We start from the raw sequence: 19050 nt of genomic DNA, 5'->3' as shown, positions 1-19050 counted from the left end.
AGAGACACTGACACTGTCACGTCCCACTTCTTTCTTCTTTTCCTAGTTTTGAGCCAGAAGGATGAGCTATAGTTCACTGCACACGCTTTCTGCCTTTGAGCATTTGCTCAGCTGGTTTCCTCTGCCAGGAATGCTTTTTCCTACTTAAACCAAACTCTGAATTCTAATACCACCCTTCCATCAGTTCTCCCTTCTTCCCTGAGCCGAAAGTAACATCCTGTTCTCTGTATTCATCTGGCCCTTATCAGTAAGCCCCACTCTTGCCACCGTATTCATGCTTGATATTATGTCGTGTGGGTATCTTGTTTGTCATCTCAAGCAGCTGGAAGTTTCTTGAGGACACCACTCTTTTCTTCACCCCTGCCAGCCCTTCCAGTCATACCTGGAGGCCCTCCTGGACAGCCAGGACTGGAGTGGACCACCGAGATGGCAGTCAGGGTAGAAGCTTTCACAAACCCCTGGAAAAGCCTAGGTCACGTGCAGAGGCTGGGCGGGATGCGAATCTGCCAAGGGTAGTGAGGATCTGCCTGAGAGTGGAGGTTGGGATGGCAGTAGAGACCATAGAGTAGTGGCCCCCAGGTGTGGACCCCAGACCAGGAGCATCATCATCACCTTGGGGACGTGTTAGAGATGGAGGGTAAGAGCGCCAGCCAGACATACGGCATTAGAAACTCTGGGGCTGTGACCCAGTGAGCTGGGGTTTAAGAAGCTCTCCACATGATTCTGGTGCCAGGTGAACTCTGAGAAGCACCACCGTGAGTCAGGGGCCTTGTGCCAGGTGAGAGGCCAGTGAAGCCAGTCCTCCAAGGTTTGGAGCTTAGCCTTGAAGTTTGTTGGCCGGCTGAGGTGGGACTTAGTGATACCACTTCTTCGGGTTGTCCTCATCCACTGAGGGTCCTGGGGTCCCTAAATGTTTCTATGCATAAGAATCTCCCTGGGGATATGCCATTTAAAAAAATTTCTCCTGTTTCAGGAAATCTAATTTTTCGGGTCAGAAATCTATAATTTAAATAGGCTGCCAGGTGGTCCTGATATGGGTGGTTCAGGACCACTTTGAGAAGCTCTGATGTAGAGGCTTTTCATGTAGGTGGCTGTGACTGTGTCTATACCAGCAACACCTCTGGGGATGTTGAGATGCACTGGTCTTAAGAGGGAGAGCTCCCCGACTTGTGGGCTTCCTAATTCCCAACCCAGGAATCGAACCGGGGTCTCCTGAGTTGCAGGCAAATTCTTTATTAGCTAAGCTACCCAGGAAGCCACTAAGGGACTTGAAAGTGAAAGTGAAAGTCACTCAGTCATGTCCTACTCTTTGCGACCCCATGGACTATAGAGTCCATGGAATTCTCTAGGCCAGAATACTGAAGTGGGTAGCCTTTCCCTTCTCCAGGGGATCTTCCCAACCCAGGGATCGAACCCAGGTCTACTGCATTGCAGGCAGATTCTTTACCAGCTGAGCCACAAGGGAAGCCCAAGAATACTGGAGTGGGTAGCCTACTCCTTCTCCAGTGGATTTTCCCGACCCAGGAATCAACCGGGGTCTCATGCTTTGCAGGTGGATTCCTGAATCCCTTGATCACCCCATGCCCCAGGTGCTATTCCCCCAGCCACCACCAGGGGTCTCGGGCTCCCTGCAAACCCTGCTGGTCAAGCTCTAATTTCTGCAGTCTCTCTTTGGGCACTTGAGCTGCCTCAGTGCTGTTCAACCTGCAGGTGACCCCAGAGGTCACCAGACTCCACGGAGAGGAGGGGGATGCCTGCCTCCAGGGGCTATGCCTGTGATCTCGGCATCAACTAGTGCTCAAACCCTGAGCAGATGCTCATCAAGTGCCATCCTGACTTCCCTCTCCATCTCCACGTCAGGACAGCCAACCTGAATGGTGGGCCCTCCCCCCTTCTTCACTGGCAGCGCTGGGAAACACAGGTCATAGCTTGGGAATGTGGCCGCAGGGCGGGGGTGATTGCTGGCGGGAGAAGGCCATGTGACCTCTCCTCAACAGCTCCCCTGCTCTGCTGCTCTGTCTCCGAGCCCCATGCCCATCCAAGTGCAGATGGGTGCTAGTGGTGAGGGGTCACTGTGGGCAGCGGCCTCTGTCCTCCTGACCTGTCGGCTCTGGTGGGCAGAGAGGGTGAGGGATGTCGCCAACAGGTCCCTGGTAGAGCCGGTAGAGGAGGTGGCTGGGTGCAAGGCTCAGGAACCCACGGTCGCTGCGGGGCCACACCTGCCATGGCAGGACTGGAGAGGCAGAGTGGGGACTCTGAGCCCCTCAAGTAGAAGTCAAAGGTCCCGACAGCTCTCTGATCCTCAGCACCAGGGAAGACTGGGCACGGCCCAGCTCTAGTGGTTGAGGCTTGGTGGTGTGGATTCCAGCATCAGGGAGCTTAGCCATTTAATGGTCAGGGAAAAGGGCATCATAGGGGCCGTTTGCCGTCAGTACCTCCTGTGGTGGACACGGCAAGACAAATGGGTCAGATAGCCAAGTGTCACTCTCGTCTTCCCCTGGGGACTGAGCGCGCCCCCCCCCCACCCTTTGAGCCGAGGCACCATTAAGGGGGTTTCTCATTTGTCAGGGTCCAGAAGCCATAAGGAGAGAAAAGGCAGATCCCACCGCTTGGGAATGATCAGGGTGGCTAAATAGGGAGGCCGCTCTGCCCCTCCCCTCTCCTCCCCCTCCGCTCCAGGGCCCAGGCACCACCTCCCCCGGCCAGCTGCCTGCCTGCCACCCAGCCTGTCCCGGCCAGGCCAGCCCCTACCTCCTCCTTCCCCCTCCCCAGGCTCCTTCCCCTCCCCCTGGACCTCGTGCAGAGCCTCAGCAGAGTGAGTGGGGCTGGGCAGGCTGGGCTCCCGCTCCCTGGGGAGCCAGAGGGGTGGGCAGTGGGCAGGCCACAGGAGGCCTGGTGCCAGGACAGAGCCTTCAGGACAAGCGCCGGCTGGGGTCCGTGTGCAGAGTCTCGTGGGGTAAGTTGGGGTGCAAGCCCTGCCCCTGGGCGAAGCCAAAGGGGCTTGGGGTGGGGGACCAGGAGGAGGGGCCAGGGGGCTGTGGCAGATTCATGTCTGTATTTGGCAGTCGGATTGGAGCCAGCTCAGTGAGGCTGGGCCCTTGGCCAGTTGCAGGGGAGGGCGTCAGGGCCCTGGGGACACCCCTCTCCCGAAGCAGTGCTGGTGCCCCCTCCTCTTCCCCTGAGCCGCCCTTCTCTGTGGATGACTCAAAACTCTGCCTTCCTGGCCCCTGAGAGTTTGGGGGTTTGTACTCCAGGGCTGGGGCCAACAGGTGCCCCTGGGGTATCTGGGGCAGGAAGCTGAGAAGGGAGTGGGGGAAGGGCTGGCTGGACAGTGCCGCCTCATGGGCCTTGGCACTGAGGTCAGGATGGGGCTTGTCCGAGGTGTGTGTTCCTCTGCACCAGGCCCAGCTCACCCGAGAAACGGGTTTCCTGGTTGTGCCACTCTGGGGTCCAGAGCCATGACCTACCTGAACTGGGGGCCTGCAGTTCAATGCTGGGAATGTGGGTTCCCTGCTCCAGTGGAATCCCAAATCTCCCACAAGGTCCAGGAACGGCCCCTCTGGGGCCTGAATTCTTTGCCCCAGGCCATTCCCTATGGTTGCCCCACTCAAGAGGATCAGCAGGGTCAGGGTTGGGAGCTTCTGGCAGATCACGAGTCCAGGGCTCTGTGACAGGAAACACCTGGGCAAGGTCACAGCGAGTGAGTAGGAGCCCCAGGATGTGAAGTCAGGGCAGGGCTGGCCTTCTGAGCTTCCTTGGCTCCTGGGCCTTTACGGAGCCATGTCAACTCCTGGGCTCTGCGACTTTGCAGACCTTATCAGGTCCTTGACCCCAGACTATTCCACTAGCTGTCTCAGTCTCCCTGCCCACCCCACTTTCTTCCAGACATCCCTATGGCACTGTTTCTCCTCTGTCTCTCCTCCAGGTGGGTCAACATCTCCTTTCAGCAGTCCTATCACCTCTGACGAGGAGTATCTGAGCCCCCCAGAGGAGTTCCCGGAACCCGGGGAGACCTGGCCCCGAGCCCCCACCATGAAGCTCAGTCCTGGCCAGAATCGCCGTTCCTCGGACACTGGCTCCAAGGCGCCCCCTACTTTCAAGGTCAGACCCCCTAAGGCCAGCCCCCAGCTTCCTATTCCTTTGTGTGGCCCTTTGTTCTTGGGACCACACCAGGCTCCAGCAAGGCCTGGGGCTTTGTCCCATCAACCCTTCTTACCCAGAGTCGGTCTCCATCAGACTGGTGTGGAAGAGACCTCTGACCCAGGGTCCCCCTCCCCTAGGAGCCAAAGCTGGGCCCTGTCTCACCTGACACCTCGGGGTCCCCTGCAGGTCTCACTTATGGACCAGTCAGTAAGGGAAGGCCAAGACGTCACCATGAGCATCCGTGTGCAGGGCGAACCCAAGCCGGTGGTCTCCTGGTGAGTAGCAGCCCCTGACTACCATCTTCCAGCTTTGCCGGCTCTGGGCTGGGCCCTGTGAAGCCTGGCTTTGGGTGGGGGGTCAGTGAACCCTTTGTGGAATTCAGTCTGTCCGAAGGGGCATCATCCCAGGCACAGTGGGACCCCAGGCTACCATCCCAGGCTACCCGCACCGTGGCCCCACCCCTGCCCTGGTGTTCACACTCATTCAGGGCTTCCCCTCTGCGAAGGGTTTGGGTAACAGATGGTCTCCTGTCTGTCCACTTGACGTGAATGACCCGGTGTTCTCTCGCTCCTGAAGAAGCTTCCCAACCCTCATCCCAACCTCAGCCCTGTTATTTGACAACAGGGTGACTTTTTTGAGGCCTGTGCTGTGCCCAGCCCTGCACTGGGCCCACACTTAATTTGTTTCTGAGCTGCCAGTGTCCAGAGTTAAACTTGGGCCTTAGCTGCAGGGCTTCGTCTCAGGTGCCATTTGATGACTCGTTTGGCTTAGGTTTCTATTGGTTTGGGTTCTCTTTTTCACTTTTAAATGATTATCTAGTCCCCAGTGTAGTTTTTTAACACTAAGTTATTTCCTATTCCTTTTGGGAAGTGAGAAAGCTATCTGTCCATTAACATAAGTTAAAACAAGACAAAAATCTAAGGATTATCAAGAGCTGAATAGCTTGGTGTTACTCTTAACTGCAATTGCCCGGAAAATCCCATGGACAGAGGAGCCTGGCGGGCTACAGTCCACAGGGCCACAAAGAGTTGGATGCCCCTAAACGCGTGCGCACACACACACACACACACACACACACACATATGCAGTTAGGTTCCAAGAAGGGAGTGACCCAGGTGGGCAGAGGGTGTCTGGAAGTTCCTGGGGGGCAGGGGGCAGTGGTGGGATTGCGAGTCAAGGTGAAAAGCAAGCCCTGTAACCCAGGGGTACCCATGCCCAGTGAGACATATCTGGGGAGCGGACGAATGATGTTGGGGTGGGAGGCCTGCTTGGCTTTGCAGCCCCATGCTCGCAGGGCCCGGGGACTGAGTTCTCACCCTTCTGACAGGCTGAGAAACCGTCAGCCTGTGCGCCCAGACCAGCGGCGCTTTGCTGAGGAGGCAGAGGATGGGCTCTGCCGGCTTCGGATCCTGGCTGCCGAGCGGGGCGACGCTGGCTTCTACACCTGCAAGGCGGTTAACGAGTATGGCGCTCGACAGTGTGAGGCGCGCCTGGAGGTCAGAGGTGAGTACCTCACACTCTCTACAAACCCCTCACCCTGGCCCTGGCCTCATCCCTGCCCGGTTGCCAATTTTCACACAAGCTTAGTTAATGGCTTTCCACAACTGAAAGGGCCTTCGAGGTCCCCAGGTTCAGCTGCTCATGCTGTAGTGAGTAAACTGAGACCCAGAGAGGGGAGGCAATTTGCCCTAGGCCACACAGCAAATTGTTGAGCGCTCAGCTTACTACACAGTACTGCTTTCCCTACCCTCCATCACGCCTGCTCCGGTGCCAGCTCGAGAGACCCTGCTTCCTGTCGCCGGCGGTCCTCATCTCACACTCTTCTAAGCCTTGGTCACCTTGCCAGGCCCCTTCCTCACACCCACTTCCTGCTCCTCTCTTGCTTCTTCCACCCATCCCATTGCTGTGTGGACGATACCGTGGTTGGGGGTGGCAGTGGGGAGTGTTTGATAGTCGGACCCGTCCGGAGGGGCCCTTGGAGTGACTTGGGCATGGAGCGTTGCAGGGACCCCGGGGTCGCCAGGGTGAGCAGAGCTGGGAAGACACGGAGAGGACTGGGCCCCCGGAGTTGGGGCGTAAGGACAGGTGGCCTCTAGGCCTCAGGACAGCAGGCGGCCCCTTGGGGCTGATGCTTTTCCTCCCCAGGGCAGGCCCTCTGCCTCACCTTCTACTCCCCACCTTCCCTGTGGGCAGTTCAGGGCCAGGAACCCCTCTCCCCAGCTCCACACTCAGCCACCACCCCTCCTCCTGGCAGAGGCCAGCTCTGAGGAGCCCCCCAGCTCCCTATTGGAGCATGGACCCTGAGAGTCATGGTCACCTCCTCAGTCCCCATGCGCTTAGTGACCATGCCCATGCCTCCTGGTGCCTGGGGCTGCCACCTCTTCCATCTCTGAATTCTTTAGCTCTCCTCCTGCCCACCTCCCCAGCCCAGCCCCCTTCCCTGTCCTGCTCCTTCCCCCACCCCGCCCCCGCCCCCCAGGGTCTGGCTCTGCCTTGCTTCTCTGTGTTAACCCACGTCTTGGTGCTTCTCTCTTTGGGATTCCTCCCAGTGTCCCCCAGGCGGTTGGGGTTCTCCTGACGCCTAGGAATGCCTTCTTCTTGGTTGCCCAGGGCCTCTGCCTGCCCAGGAACCCTGGAGACCTGGCCTCTGGCTGACTGCCGCCCCCTCCCCCCAGGGCCGACCTGGGCGGGGAGCCGAAAGTAGCAATGCCGCCCTGGCAGTCTTAAGAGGGGCCCTAGCCAGGTCTGCGTGGGTGTGCGTGCCTGTGCGTGCGTGTGCGTGTGCTGCACTAACCTGCCGCTTGCTGACTGAGGTTTTTGTCTGTACACAGGCGAGTGAGCTCAGGGGGCCGCCTGCGCTCCCCCCCGCTACCCTCCGAGCCGCGCCCCTGTCTCAGGCACCTCTCGGACCTCGCTGTGTTTCACTGCCTCCTGCCCACAGACCCTGCCGGCCCGGACCCTGTCCCAGCCTCCCCTCCCCTCCCCACCCACACAGCGTCCTGGGACAGCCCATGAGCCCTTACGGACCCCCCTCCCCAAGCGGACACATGGTCGGGCAGGCTGGGAGCTCCCCCACGGACTGGGTGCCAGGAGGGGAGGGCGGCTGTGAGGGGTATCAAGACCACCCCCCAGTCTCTCCCCGAAGGGGAGCACCCAGCGAGTGCATGTGCTGCCTCTGCTATAGGCCCTGTCTGTCTTTCTGTTTGTCTGTCTGTGTGTCTGTGACAGTCAGGGAAGGATGCCCTCCAGCTGGCGTGGGGTCAGGCAAAGGGGGAGAGGACATGGCCTGGCGTCCGTAGGATAGAGGGAACCAGAGGGGCAGGGGGCTGTGGGCAAGGGGCTCAGGGGGCACTGACCATTCCAGAAATGGGTTTCAAATGGCACAATCCTTTCTATTTCACAAGAGACCAAAAGCCAGAGGCCCTTGGCCCTGTGCTGATGAGGAGGCCTGGCTGAGGCCTGGCCCTGGGCGGCAGGCTTAGGGCCCTTCGGGGCTCCCTTGTTCACTATCAGGGCCAGGGATGCTCTATTTGAGAATGAGAGTTAGCCAGGCTTGGCGCAGGAGTAGGGGCCTGCTGTAGTGGGTGTGGACATATTCAGAAATACCTGTTTCTTAGTTCAAATAAAGTCCAGTTTGTACCCAGCTGGTGTGCTGTGTCTTCTTTTTCCGCCGCCGTCTCTGTCCCCATGTGGCCCTCTGGGTTTTCATGCCCTTGATTCCCTCCCGCTTCCCCCGAGTTCCCCCTCTCTGGCCCAGGTGGGATGGCCATGCGGAAGCCAGGCCTGGGAGCCCCTTGCTATCTTGGCCTGCTGGGCGGGCGGGCTTTCCCTGTCTCCAAAGGAACAAAATGCATCTCTCTCTCTGTGTCTGTCTGTCTGTCTCTCTGTGTGTGTGCGTGTGTGTCTCCCTCGGCCCGTGTTTCTCTGCTCTGTGTGTGCCCCCTGTGGCTGCTTCCCCCACCCAGCACACCCTGAAAGCCGGTCCCTGGCCGTGCTGGCCCCTCTGCAGGACGTGGACGTGGGGGCCGGGGAGATGGCGCTGTTTGAGTGCCTGGTGGCGGGTCCCACCGACGTGGAGGTAGACTGGCTGTGCCGAGGCCGCCTGCTGCAGCCTGCACTACTCAAATGCAAGATGCATTTCGATGGCCGCAAATGCAAGCTGCTGCTCACCTCTGTGCATGAGGACGACAGCGGCGTCTACACCTGCAAGCTCAGTACGGCCAAAGGTAACTGCCCACTTGGGCCCGAGGGCTGCTGCCGGCTCCCAAGAGCTGGAGGGAGGGGAGTGGAAGTGTAGGAGCCCCGATGGTGCTGGTGCTGAATAAGACGACCAGAAAACGGGCCTCCATCTCTGGGGAGAAGAGCAGTGGGGTGAGAGAGTGCAGTACACCTGCCTCCTTCAAGGCAGCACCGGCAGTCACACCTGGCACAAAGCAGGTGTTTGACACGGTGTCAGTGTTCACTGTCATTCCTGTTGGGGAGCCCACTGCCAGCGTGTAGCAACCACACCTGGACTGGGGTTCCAGTTCTTGCCTGGCCATATGGCAGCTGCGTAACTGGACAAGTCACTTCATTTCTCAGAGTTTTAGGCCGTTCGCCTGTAAACAGGGATTGTGGTAATGCCTGCCTCGTAGCAGGAGCGATAGGGCTAATGAGATAATGTATGGATGGACAAAGCTAAGCACCTGGCGAAGATGGCGCCTAATGAATGTCTGCTGTTATTAATGACATCTCTGGCCTGGTCCCCGTCCTTGTGTGAGGAGCTGAGATAATGCCTCATCTGGTTGTGCTGATGTGCACCTAAAGGGGACACTGAGGCCTTTGTAAGCAGGAAGGGATCAGGTCAGCGTCAGGGGCTGCTGTTTCCCCAGAAGATTCTGCGTGCAGTGGTAGTATGGGGCACAGGGGCATGTGCTCTGGGTCTGGGACGGGGGCGAGGGAGTGTGGGCACGACCTGGCCATAGAGGAGAGTTCCAAGGGTAGGGGGAAGGGGTGTGGAGGACGGAGTGGGCTTGGCTTTAGGCCCTTCTCTTAGAGCTGTGCTGAGGTTCACCCTGGGTGGGCAGGACGAGGTGAGGAGGGGAGAGCCAGGCCATGCCCTGGTCTCCCACGTACCCCCACTGACTGCCCCAGCAGTCTGCTCCCTACTCTCGCTGCCTACCAGCCTCTGGAGAAGGTTCGGCCTCTCGATCTTGCCCGTGGTCTCAGACTGGTGCCCCGGGACCTGGCTGGGCTCTTCACAGGCTCCAATTTTTGCCCAAGCTCCTTTTACCTGCCTAGCACGAGGGCGAGACTGGTGGGTTGGGGCGCCCAGGGCTCCACAGCCTTCCCTGCCTCAGTGCTGACCCCTCCCTGCCAGATGAACTGACCTGCAGTGCCCGGCTGACCGTGCGGCCCTCGCTGGCACCCCTGTTCACGCGGCTGTTGGAGGACGTGGAAGTGCTGGAGGGCCGCGCTGCCCGCTTTGACTGCAAGATCAGCGGGAGCCCGCCCCCCTCCGTTACCTGGACTCACTTTGGTATGGCCCTCCACCCCGCAGATGTCGGGAGGGGGACCACTGAGGGGTCAGAGGGCAGGGCCACTGTCTGAGGCTGCCGCCTGACCCCCATCCCTCGCAGGCCACCCCGTGGAGGAGAGCGAGAACGTGCGGCTGCGGCAGGACGGGGGCCTGCATTCACTGCACATCGCACACGTGGGCAGTGAGGATGAGGGGCTCTACGCGGTCAGTGCTGCCAACACCCACGGCCAGGCCCACTGCTCAGCCCAGCTGTACGTGGAGGAGCCTCGGACGGCCGCCACCGGCCCTAGGTACCACCCCGGGCCCCCCCCCCATGCCCCCGCGCAGCCAGGGCTGCCTCCGGGGGCCCCAGCCCTGTGGTAGGAGGTGCGACTCCAGGCCCCTGGGCCAATGTGTGGTTCTTACAGCTCCAAGCTGGAGAAGATGCCCTCCATCCCCGAGGAGCCCGAGCAGGGTGAGCTGGAGCGGCTGTCCATGCCCGACTTCCTGCGGCCGCTGCAGGATCTGGACGTGGGACTGGCCAAGGAGGCCATGCTGGAGTGCCAGGTGACCGGCCTGCCCTACCCCACCATCAGCTGGTTCCACAACGGCCACCGCATCCAGAGCAGCGACGACCGACGCATGACGCAGTGTACGTGTCCGGGAAGGGACGCTGGGGCTGTCCCCTCCAGCACCCTCTTTGCTTGCAAGAGCCCATCCCCTCTGCCCACCCTTGGGCCTGCCTTCTCTCACCTGATCAGGGATGGGGTGCTTGGGAACCCACAGAGGCTATGGGGTCACAGCCTCCTGCCTTGAGCCCACCCGGCCCCCATCTGCTGGGTCACCACTCTCGGCCTCAGAGGCCTGTTAGCACTTACTGGCCCAGCAGTCCAGCCTGCTACTGACTGTGGCAAGTTACAGAACTCTCCAAGCCTCAGTTTCCTCATCTGTGGTAGGCTTGTTGTGGGAATTGAATCAGTTAATACACAGAGAGCACGTAGGGCGAATAGCAAGGGGCCACTGAGTGTTAAATGTCACTGTTACGGCTGCTGTTGTTACCATTACCATCATCCTTGTCGATAAAGTGATGCTTCTCTCACCCTCCTGGAGAAATTCCAGTGAAAATTCTGACGTGGATAGCATCTGCATCAAAAGGATGCTTGGTCCAGGGTTGTTCAATAACAAATAAAGAAGAAAGAACAGCAGGAAAATTACAGAGGGACACGTTTGGGTTGGTGTCCTCCTCCTCCTCCTACTAAGTTGCTTCAGTCGTGTCCGACTCTGTGCGACCCCATAGACAGCAGCCCACTAGGCTCCCCCGTACCTGGGATTCTCCAGGCAAGAACACTGGAGTGGGTTGCCATTTCCTTCTCCAATGCATGAAAGCGAAAAGTGAAAGTGAAGTCGCTTAGTCGTGTCCAACTCTTAGTGACCCCATGGACCGCAGCCTACCAGGGTCCTCCACCATGGGATTCTCCAGGCAAGAGTACTGGAGTGGGGTGCCATCGCCTTCTCCAGGTGTCCTCCTAGCCTGGGGTATTTTCTCAAGGAGTATCTCAGTTCCATCCTTGAAGGAATCTGAGCCTCGTGTGAGAAGGTCTAGCTACGCCCTATCAGACAGTGCCACCCCGCAACCCGTGATGGGTTCCTCTAACTGCTGCTGCAATGTGACAAAACTCACCTTTGGTAGGCACTTCTTGAGTGCCAGGCCCTGATGCTAAAGGCCTGACATGAGAATCCCACGTTCCTCACCACAGAACTGTAAGGCAAGTATTATGGTCCCTGTTTACAGATGGGAAAACTGAGGCTTGCAGAGGAACAGAGATTTATCTAAAGGTAGACAAATACCATCCGACTGCCTAACCAGGACATCTCCTGTCACCCGTGCTCCACTCACCCCTCCCATCCCCAGTGTTACCACCTTGGCTCTGACTCTCCCCTCAATCCCCATCCACCACTGTCTTTGCTCAGCCCACAGGCTTCCCATCTCCCAATCTGCTCTGAGGCCCAGGCTGAGCGTCTGTCTCAGGATCTGAGCCGGCGCCTCTGTTTCTGTCTGTATCTGGGGTCAGCAGTGGTGTTGGGCTTCTCTTCCTTTATAAATAGTGTCAGCAGAGATAAATGAATGGGTGGCTGTTCTGGGCAGAGATAACCTCTAAGAGCGGGGAGGGGTGTTTGGGGACGGCCCTGACGTCGAGGAGGAAGGACAGTGCACATCTCTTCCCCTTCATGTCCCTCTGGGGGATGGCCTCCTCACCATCATTCAGGAGGCACAGTGTAGGGAGAGAGCTTGGGAATCCAAGGGAACCAAGTTCGAGCCATGGCTTCATTGTCTATTAGTGGTGTGACCTTGGGACAAGTCTGTTAGTGTCTCTGACCTCATTGGTAACATGAGGACACTCTTGCAGGGTTGTTGAAAGGATATGGAGAAAGACATGCACGTCAAATATCTGGCATGGACTGGGCACAGTGCAAACAAATGTTATTGTAATTTATAATCTAATGTACTTGGCACTTACTGCATACAAGGCATTCAGTACTGAGCCTGGTGGGACAAATCAGCTCTGTCTTCAAGGAGCTTACGGGAGGCGGGGTGCATGCAAGAAGAGGAAGGACCACCCGAAGCAGTGTGGGCCGGGTGCTGGGGGTCCTGGGGAGGTAGTCAGAGATGGAGGGGCAGAGGGGACCAGGGGCATGGAGAGGAGTGCCCAGGGCTGGCACTCACTAAACTATATCTTGAAGGGGAAGGAGGCTTCAGGTAAGAGAACAGTCCAGAAGAGAGGAATTTTGTGAGCAGAGACCTGGAGATGGGACTCATGTGGCTTGTTTAGGGACCTGATGGTGGGTCAGAGTCAGGACATGGAAGAATAGCAGGAGACAGGGGTGGATGAGTTTGGACTGAGGGCTTTTGGAGGCCACCTGTTTGGCAGTAGGTGCCATGAAGGTCCTCACGTGGAGAGATCACATGTGATCACATGAGGCTGGTGGGGTGTGGCTCATGCAAGTGGAGGCTTTGATGGGCTCTGAGCTGGAGATGGGATGGGCAGTGGCTCTGAGGATGGAAAAGAGGGAACTGTCTGGGGTAGGAACCTGCAGAGGGTGAAGTGTAGTGGAGGACGATGAGAAGGTCTGGGCCTGAGTGCTGGAGGACCAGGCAGGAGGGGCGGGGCTGCAGGTGTGGACGGGCAGCCTGGACCTAGAGTGTGGCTCCCTTCTGTGTCTGCCCTGCCCTTCTCTCCCACCTATAGCGGATTGTGGGGGGGTGGGGGGTGAAGGGCCAGGCCTGGATGGCATGGGCCCACCCTCCGGAGTATCTTTCCAGCTCAGGCCCAGTGTCATGTCCCTCCCCGCCCCCAGACAGGGATGTCCATCGCTTGGTGTTCCCTGCCGTGGGACCTCAGCATGCTGGTGTCTACAAGAGCGTCATTGCTAACAAGCTGGGCAAAGCTGCCTGCTATGCTCATCTCTACGTCACAGGTGAGGCAGGTACCCTCCGGTCAGCTGGGTACATAGCCTAGCCTCTGGCCCACCTGGGGACCTGGGTGAGGGCAGGGCCTCTGCACCAGCTCTCTTTCCCCTCCATTCTCTGGGGAGCCACCTGGCCTTGCCTGTGCCCATGGGGCTTTACCTCCAGCCTGTGCCCCAAGGCTTGGCGATCCCGTGGGGTGATGGGGCCCTAAAGGACCCCCATGGACGGTGGACCTCTGGCTTTCAGATGTGGTTCCAGGCCCCCCAGACGGCGCCCCTCAGGTAGTGGCTGTGACCGGGAGGATGATCACGCTTGCATGGAACCCCCCGAGGAGTCTGGACATGGCTATCGGTGGGTCCCGGCCACATGGGGGCATGGGTGGGGAGGGGAGGGCATGGACAAGACAAGCTCAGGCAGGGCACCGGGGCGGGGGGGGCGGCCAGGAGAGGAAGGCAAGGCCAATGGCGATATACAGGTCAGAGTGGGAGTGGATGGAGCGTTGAAAATAGGACAGAAGTGGCTTTGTGGGCCCCCTCCCCACGGTTGACAGAGCCCTGGTGCTGGGTCAGGGGAGGAGGCAAAGCAGGGGCTGCCGTGTTGCCTTCCCTTCTCAGAGGGACCGGGTGCCTGGGTGGTGGTTCTTCCCCGTGCACAGCATTCTCCTGCTCTGTGCCTCAGTCTGTCTACCTCAGGTGGTAGCAAGGAATTAGAGCTAAGTTAAGCTCCCTCCCCGCCTGTAACTGGACCGCATGCCTGACACCTCATGGGCTCTAAGCCTTCCCCCGCCTGTGGCTGGGCAGGAGCAGGTGGGGAAATGGGCAGAAGTGACAGGAGAAACTGAGGCAGGTCCTCAGACCAGATTGATGATGAGACCCTGGGTCCCGAGCCAGCAGAACGGGGGCGGGGAGCACCCCAACCAGGCCCGCCTCTAGCAGCTGCCTCCCCGCTAGACCCAGACGCCCTGACCTACACCGTGCAGCACCAGGTGCTGGGCTCAGACCAGTGGACGGCGCTGGTCACGGGCCTGCGGCAGCCCGGGTGGGCAGCCACCGGATTGCGAAAGGGGGTCCAGCACGTCTTCCGGGTTCTCAGCACCACCATCAAGAGCAGCAGCAAGCCCTCGCCCCCGTCCGAGCCCACGCAGCTGCTGGAGCGTGGTGAGCCTGGTGTTCCTGGAGGGGGGCGGGCAAGAGCCATCAGGCCAGGGGACAGGGTGTCCGTGGAGGAGGCTCCAGGGCTGGTGTGGACGCAATAACTGGCAGGATTGGCATGGCTATACACGACCCCTACCTGTCAAGAGTGCTTCCTTCTCACTCCTGAAAGCTGCACGCACCAAAGTTGAGGCTGAGGCTCTGGGTCAGAGGAGGTGGGGGTCCAATCTCAGCTCTGCCACTCCTGGCTGAGTTCCCTAGACGAGTTGCTAAACCTCTCTGAGCCTTGGCTTCCTCGTCTATTAAAAAAAATGGAGCTCACGCGGTGATGGGGGGTGGATTCCGAGAGCAGTGGGTGCTGAGGCCCAGCACTGAGCCAGCCCTCCCGTTCGCAGGTCCGCCCCTGGAGGAGGCGCCCGCTGTGCTGGACAAGCCAGACGTCGTGTATGTGGTGGAGGGCCAGCCCGCCAGTGTCACCGTCACCTTCAACCACGTGGAGGCCCAGGTTGTCTGGAGGAGGTGAGCCCGCCTTGCCGACCCTACTCCTCACATGAGGTGCCTGGCTTCAGCTGGCCAGGCTGACCTCCCTGAGGCTGAATCCTGGGTGACTGCCCTGTTCTGTGTCCCTCAGCTGCCGAGGAGCCCTCCTAGAGGCCCGGCCAGGTGTGTTTGAGCTGAGCCAGCCGGATGACGACCAGTACTCTCTTAGGATCTGCCGGGTGAGCCGCCGGGACCTGGGAGCCCTCACTTGCACTGCCCGCAACCGCCACGGCACACAGGCCTGCTCAGTCACCCTGGAGCTGGCAGGTGGGTGACCGCGGCCTCTTTACCTCTCCCTGCTCTGAGGCCCACAGCCCTCTCCTCACCCCCCAGATGTACACACCCACCTGACAATCCCAGGTGCCTCTGCTTAGGCTTGTCCATCTAATGGCTATAATAACTGCAGCAGTAGTAACAATAACAGTACTAGTACTAATAAGATATTTATTGAGAACCTGTATGTACTAGGCTTGGTGCTGAGTACCTTACATTTATTATTGGTTTCATATTTAGATCAACCCTGTTAGATGGAATCAGCTATTACCTGCATTTTACAGATGGGGAAACTGAGGCCCAGAGAATGTGCTAAGTAACAGGCCTAGAGTCACACAATGTAATAAATCAGGAGCTGAGATTCAAGGCTGGATGCCCTACTCCAAAGCCAGACAGTGTTCCTAGCTCCTGTGTTAAATATAGCAGGAAATAGTACTTCCAGAATAACAAACTGGGGTGGGGCTGGGGGCAGGGGTGGAGCAGTGCAGGGGGATGAAGGTGGAGAAAAAGGCCCAAGTGAGAGCATCTTATCACCAGACTCCCAGCTCTGGGATCCTGGCTGCTGCCCTTTTGCACAAGCCTGTGTGACAGGCTCTGTGTGACAGAGCCTCCCAACCTTTGCAGTGAGGTTTCTCCTTTCAAGATGCAGTCTCTCAGACCATAGCCTGCATTAAGTAGTAATTGTCTTGTTTTCCAGTTTGTTAATTAACTCTAGACACATGTACCTGCCACTCAGAACTTCGGATCAGCGTGAGCTAAGCAGTTACCTGCTGAGTAGATAAGATTCCAAGCAAATGCAAAGAAAGTTACATTTTAGTTAGCACAGGCCACCCTATCACAGGATAAATGTACATCTTCTGGTGCTTTAAAAAATTGTTGAAGTCAACTTGAAACTTTCTGATCCTTTTGACCTTAGTAGACTGACCCCTGCCACCACCTCCACCCCATACCCAGCAGACTAGGGACCAGATTCCTAGAGGGTAGGACGGGCAGCTTTAAAGTGGGAGAGAGGTGGCCGTAGGGTATGTGAGGAGGAGATATGGGGGCCCTACTGGCCCTGCTGTGGATGGTGGCTGGGATGGAGCCACTGATGGTCTGGGTCGCTGGTTTCCCTTTTCTGTGTCTTCCCCTCTGCCTCGCATCCTCCCACCCTACCCCACCCCACCCCCCGCCTGCACTTCCCACTCAGCCACCCCTTTGCTTCTTGGTTGTGATTTTTTCGGTTTTTGGGGGGATTTTTTGGTCATACTGCTTGGCTTGTGGGATCTCAGTTTCCCAACCAGGGATCAAACCTGGGCCCCTGGAAGCAGAGTCCTAACCCCTAGACCACCAGGGAAGTCCCAACCACTGGCTCCTTATTAGTAGCATCTGTAGGATTCATCTTTCTTCCCAGGTGTAGGAAGAGCCCTGGGGTTTGGGGAGGCCCTGGATACTGAGAGAGCGGCAGCCAGCCTGGATGGGACAGTGACTGAGGGAGACGGAGTCCCATCTGGCCAGGGCTAGAGCGGGCCTGGGCTTGGATCCACACCCCTTCCTGTTGTGCCCACCCCCGTCCCCCAGGCAGGTGGAATGGTCCCTTCCCTCCACACCCGGGCCATGGATGCATTTTCCCCAGGATGCTGTCCCTTTTGTTCTGTGCAGAAGTCGAGCTATGTGCCTGCGGCTGGGTGGTGCTCCCTGCCCAGCACTCCTGCTTTCCCCCCTACTCCCCTTAAAGCCCAGATCCTCAAACACTCAGAAAGGAGGGGGAGGGCACCAGAAGTTTCTCCAAAAAACACAAGCACATTGGAATATGTATTGAATTCCGTCATGAGAATTAAGAACTGCTTTACCAGGAAATAACATGATATGTGTGGAGAATAAAATCAGTCACATGGGGGAGAACTAAACTGAGAATCGGTGACTATTCATCTTGCCATCTTCCAGATGGTAGAAGGCCCCTTAAATATTTAAATAAGATTCAGAGAGAAAACCTCAAGATGGAGGCAGTGCCATCCGTGAACTCCACGCGGGGTCACAAACTGAGCCGCCCACCGGGCCCTGGATGGGTACAGTCAGAAGCCCGCAGTAGGACTGTGCTGGGGGCCACCACCCACAGGGGGCAGTGTCGGGCCGCTCCGCGACAGCCCATTAATGCAGTGAGGGAAGCAGCTCAGGACAGCCAGTCCTGTTTTTCCAATAGAGGCAGGAAATCCAGATTTCTTTTGTGTGTGAAAATCTCCTAATTTCAAAGCTGGCCAATGAATCCTGAGAGCCCAACAAAGCAAGCCTGCACCCCCTGGCTGAGGTTTTCCGAGATTTGCAGAACATCACGTTTAGATTTACAGGGAGAGTGCTTGGTTCAGGCCAGGAATTCATGTTCTTTGGCCAAGTTTGAGAGCCCCAGGGTGGGGTGTTGGGACTCTGAGGGGTGCGGGAGGCGGGGCAGGGTCTGATGTTCTGCCTGAGCTGGTTGCTGAGGGAGGGCTCAGCGAGGGGCTGAGGAGGGAGGCCCTTGTGACCCCAGCGTTCTGTTTCCCCACCACCACCCTTGTTTCAGAGGCCCCTCGGTTTGAGTCCATCATGGAGGATGTGGAGGTAGGGGCTGGAGAGACTGCTCGCTTCGCCGTGGTGGTGGACGGGAAGCCCTTGCCGGACATCATGTGGTACAAGGTCAGAGGCTGGCTGCAGCCTCCTTCCAAGTGTGGGTGGTGGGGGGCGAATGGAGGGGTGAATTCCTGGGGGCTTGGAAGGGGTCAGGGAAGCCTGGAGAGAGAGGAGGAGGAAGTGGGACCCAGAGCTGTTGGTGACGCTGGGAAACAAGGGTGGCGCCAGGCCCCTAGGGGAGCTAGCGCTAGACCCTGAGGGCAGGGTGAGACTGGGTCTCTGGTGTGGAGGTAGAACTGGGTCCCAGGCAGACAGGAAGCTGGGCCCGGGCTGGGGTGACGGCCACCTCTACAGGATGAGGCGCTGCTGACCGAGAGCAACCATGTGAGCTTTGTGTACGAGGAGAACGAGTGCTCCCTGGTGGTGCTCAGCGCGGGGGCCCAGGATGGAGGGGTCTACACCTGCACGGCCCGTAACCTGGCTGGCGAAGTCTCCTGCAAAGCAGAGCTGGCTGTGCACTCAGGTGCGTTGGAACTCAAGGGGAGCAAGGCAGAGTGCTCACCCAGGGATCCAATGATGTGGGCCCGCGCCTCCCCCTGAACGGGAATCACTCTCCCGCCCTTCACTCCAGACCACGCCCTCCTCCAGCCCCAGCTCCAACATTCGTGCTTCTCTTCTGTGTCTTCCGGCCGAGTCTGCCCTGTCCCTCATCTTGTCCTCCCCACCTAACGCCAGGCATCTCTTCCTCAGCTCAGACAGCTATGGAGGTGGAAGGGATCAGGGAAGACGAGGAGCAGCGAGGAAGGAGGCTCAGCGACTTCTATGATATTCAGCAGGAGATCGGCAGGTGTGGGGCTCAGAGTGGGTGCGGTGTCTGGGGCCGATAGAGGCTGGGCCTGAGGCTCAGCAACAGCTGAGCCTTGTCCTCTCCTTGCATCCTCACCCAGGGGTGCCTTCTCCTACCTGCGCCGTGTAGTGGAGAGGAGCTCCGGACTGGAGTTTGCAGCCAAGTTCATCCCCAGCCAGGCAAAGCCAAAGGCATCGGCGTGGCGGGAGGCACGGCTGCTGGCCCGGCTCCAGCATGACTGCATCCTCTACTTCCATGAGGCCTTCGAGAGGCGCCGGGGACTGGTCATCGTCACCGAGCTGTATCCTGGGACAGGCTGGGCGGGTGGGGGACACGTGGCCTGAATGGTCCTTGGAATAGCCAATTAGCAACATGTTTTACACTTTACAAAGTGGTCCCGTCGACAACTGGGATTTCTCGAGGCACCTTTTTTTAAATTTTTATTCATTTTTGGCTGCAGTGGGTTATTTTGTTGCTGCGTGCAGGCTTTCTCCAGTTGCAGCGAGCAGGGGCTACTTCAATGCACAGGCTTCTCATTGCAGTG

General features: G+C 58.4%; 1 protein-coding gene across 16 annotated transcripts in view; it reads left to right on the top strand.

Moving 5' to 3' along the window:
• The window catches only part of SPEG (striated muscle enriched protein kinase), a 58780-nt gene that overhangs the window by 23418 nt on the left and 16312 nt on the right, over window positions 1–19050 (top strand). For 11 of the 16 annotated variants that reach the window (XM_086338431.1, XM_086338442.1, XM_086338423.1 and 8 more), the window contains 16 exons: window positions 3926–4101; window positions 4330–4418; window positions 5471–5646; window positions 8109–8369; window positions 9503–9661; window positions 9762–9951; window positions 10069–10292; window positions 12998–13117; window positions 13356–13460; window positions 14060–14266; window positions 14656–14779; window positions 14892–15067; window positions 17613–17725; window positions 18014–18182; window positions 18410–18506; window positions 18607–18807. In XM_086338431.1, coding sequence (XP_086194557.1) covers window positions 3926–4101; window positions 4330–4418; window positions 5471–5646; window positions 8109–8369; window positions 9503–9661; window positions 9762–9951; window positions 10069–10292; window positions 12998–13117; window positions 13356–13460; window positions 14060–14266; window positions 14656–14779; window positions 14892–15067; window positions 17613–17725; window positions 18014–18182; window positions 18410–18506; window positions 18607–18807 — 2587 coding nt within the window. Of the gene's footprint in view, window positions 1–2797; window positions 2957–3057; window positions 3382–3925; window positions 4102–4280; window positions 4419–5470; window positions 5647–8108; window positions 8370–9502; window positions 9662–9761; window positions 9952–10068; window positions 10293–12997; window positions 13118–13355; window positions 13461–14059; window positions 14267–14655; window positions 14780–14891; window positions 15068–17612; window positions 17726–18013; window positions 18183–18409; window positions 18507–18606; window positions 18808–19050 lie in introns of those variants that run through there. The other 5 variants (XM_086338479.1, XM_086338463.1, XM_086338485.1 and 2 more) reach the window with 5 other exon arrangements.

The sequence above is a fragment of the Bos grunniens genome, chromosome 2 (genome assembly GCF_055505025.1).
Source record: "Bos grunniens cultivar Pamir isolate PY7600 chromosome 2, Bosgru_T2T1.0, whole genome shotgun sequence".
Lineage (NCBI taxonomy): Eukaryota > Metazoa > Chordata > Mammalia > Artiodactyla > Bovidae > Bos > Bos grunniens.
This window is presented reverse-complemented; position numbering and strand designations above follow the sequence as displayed.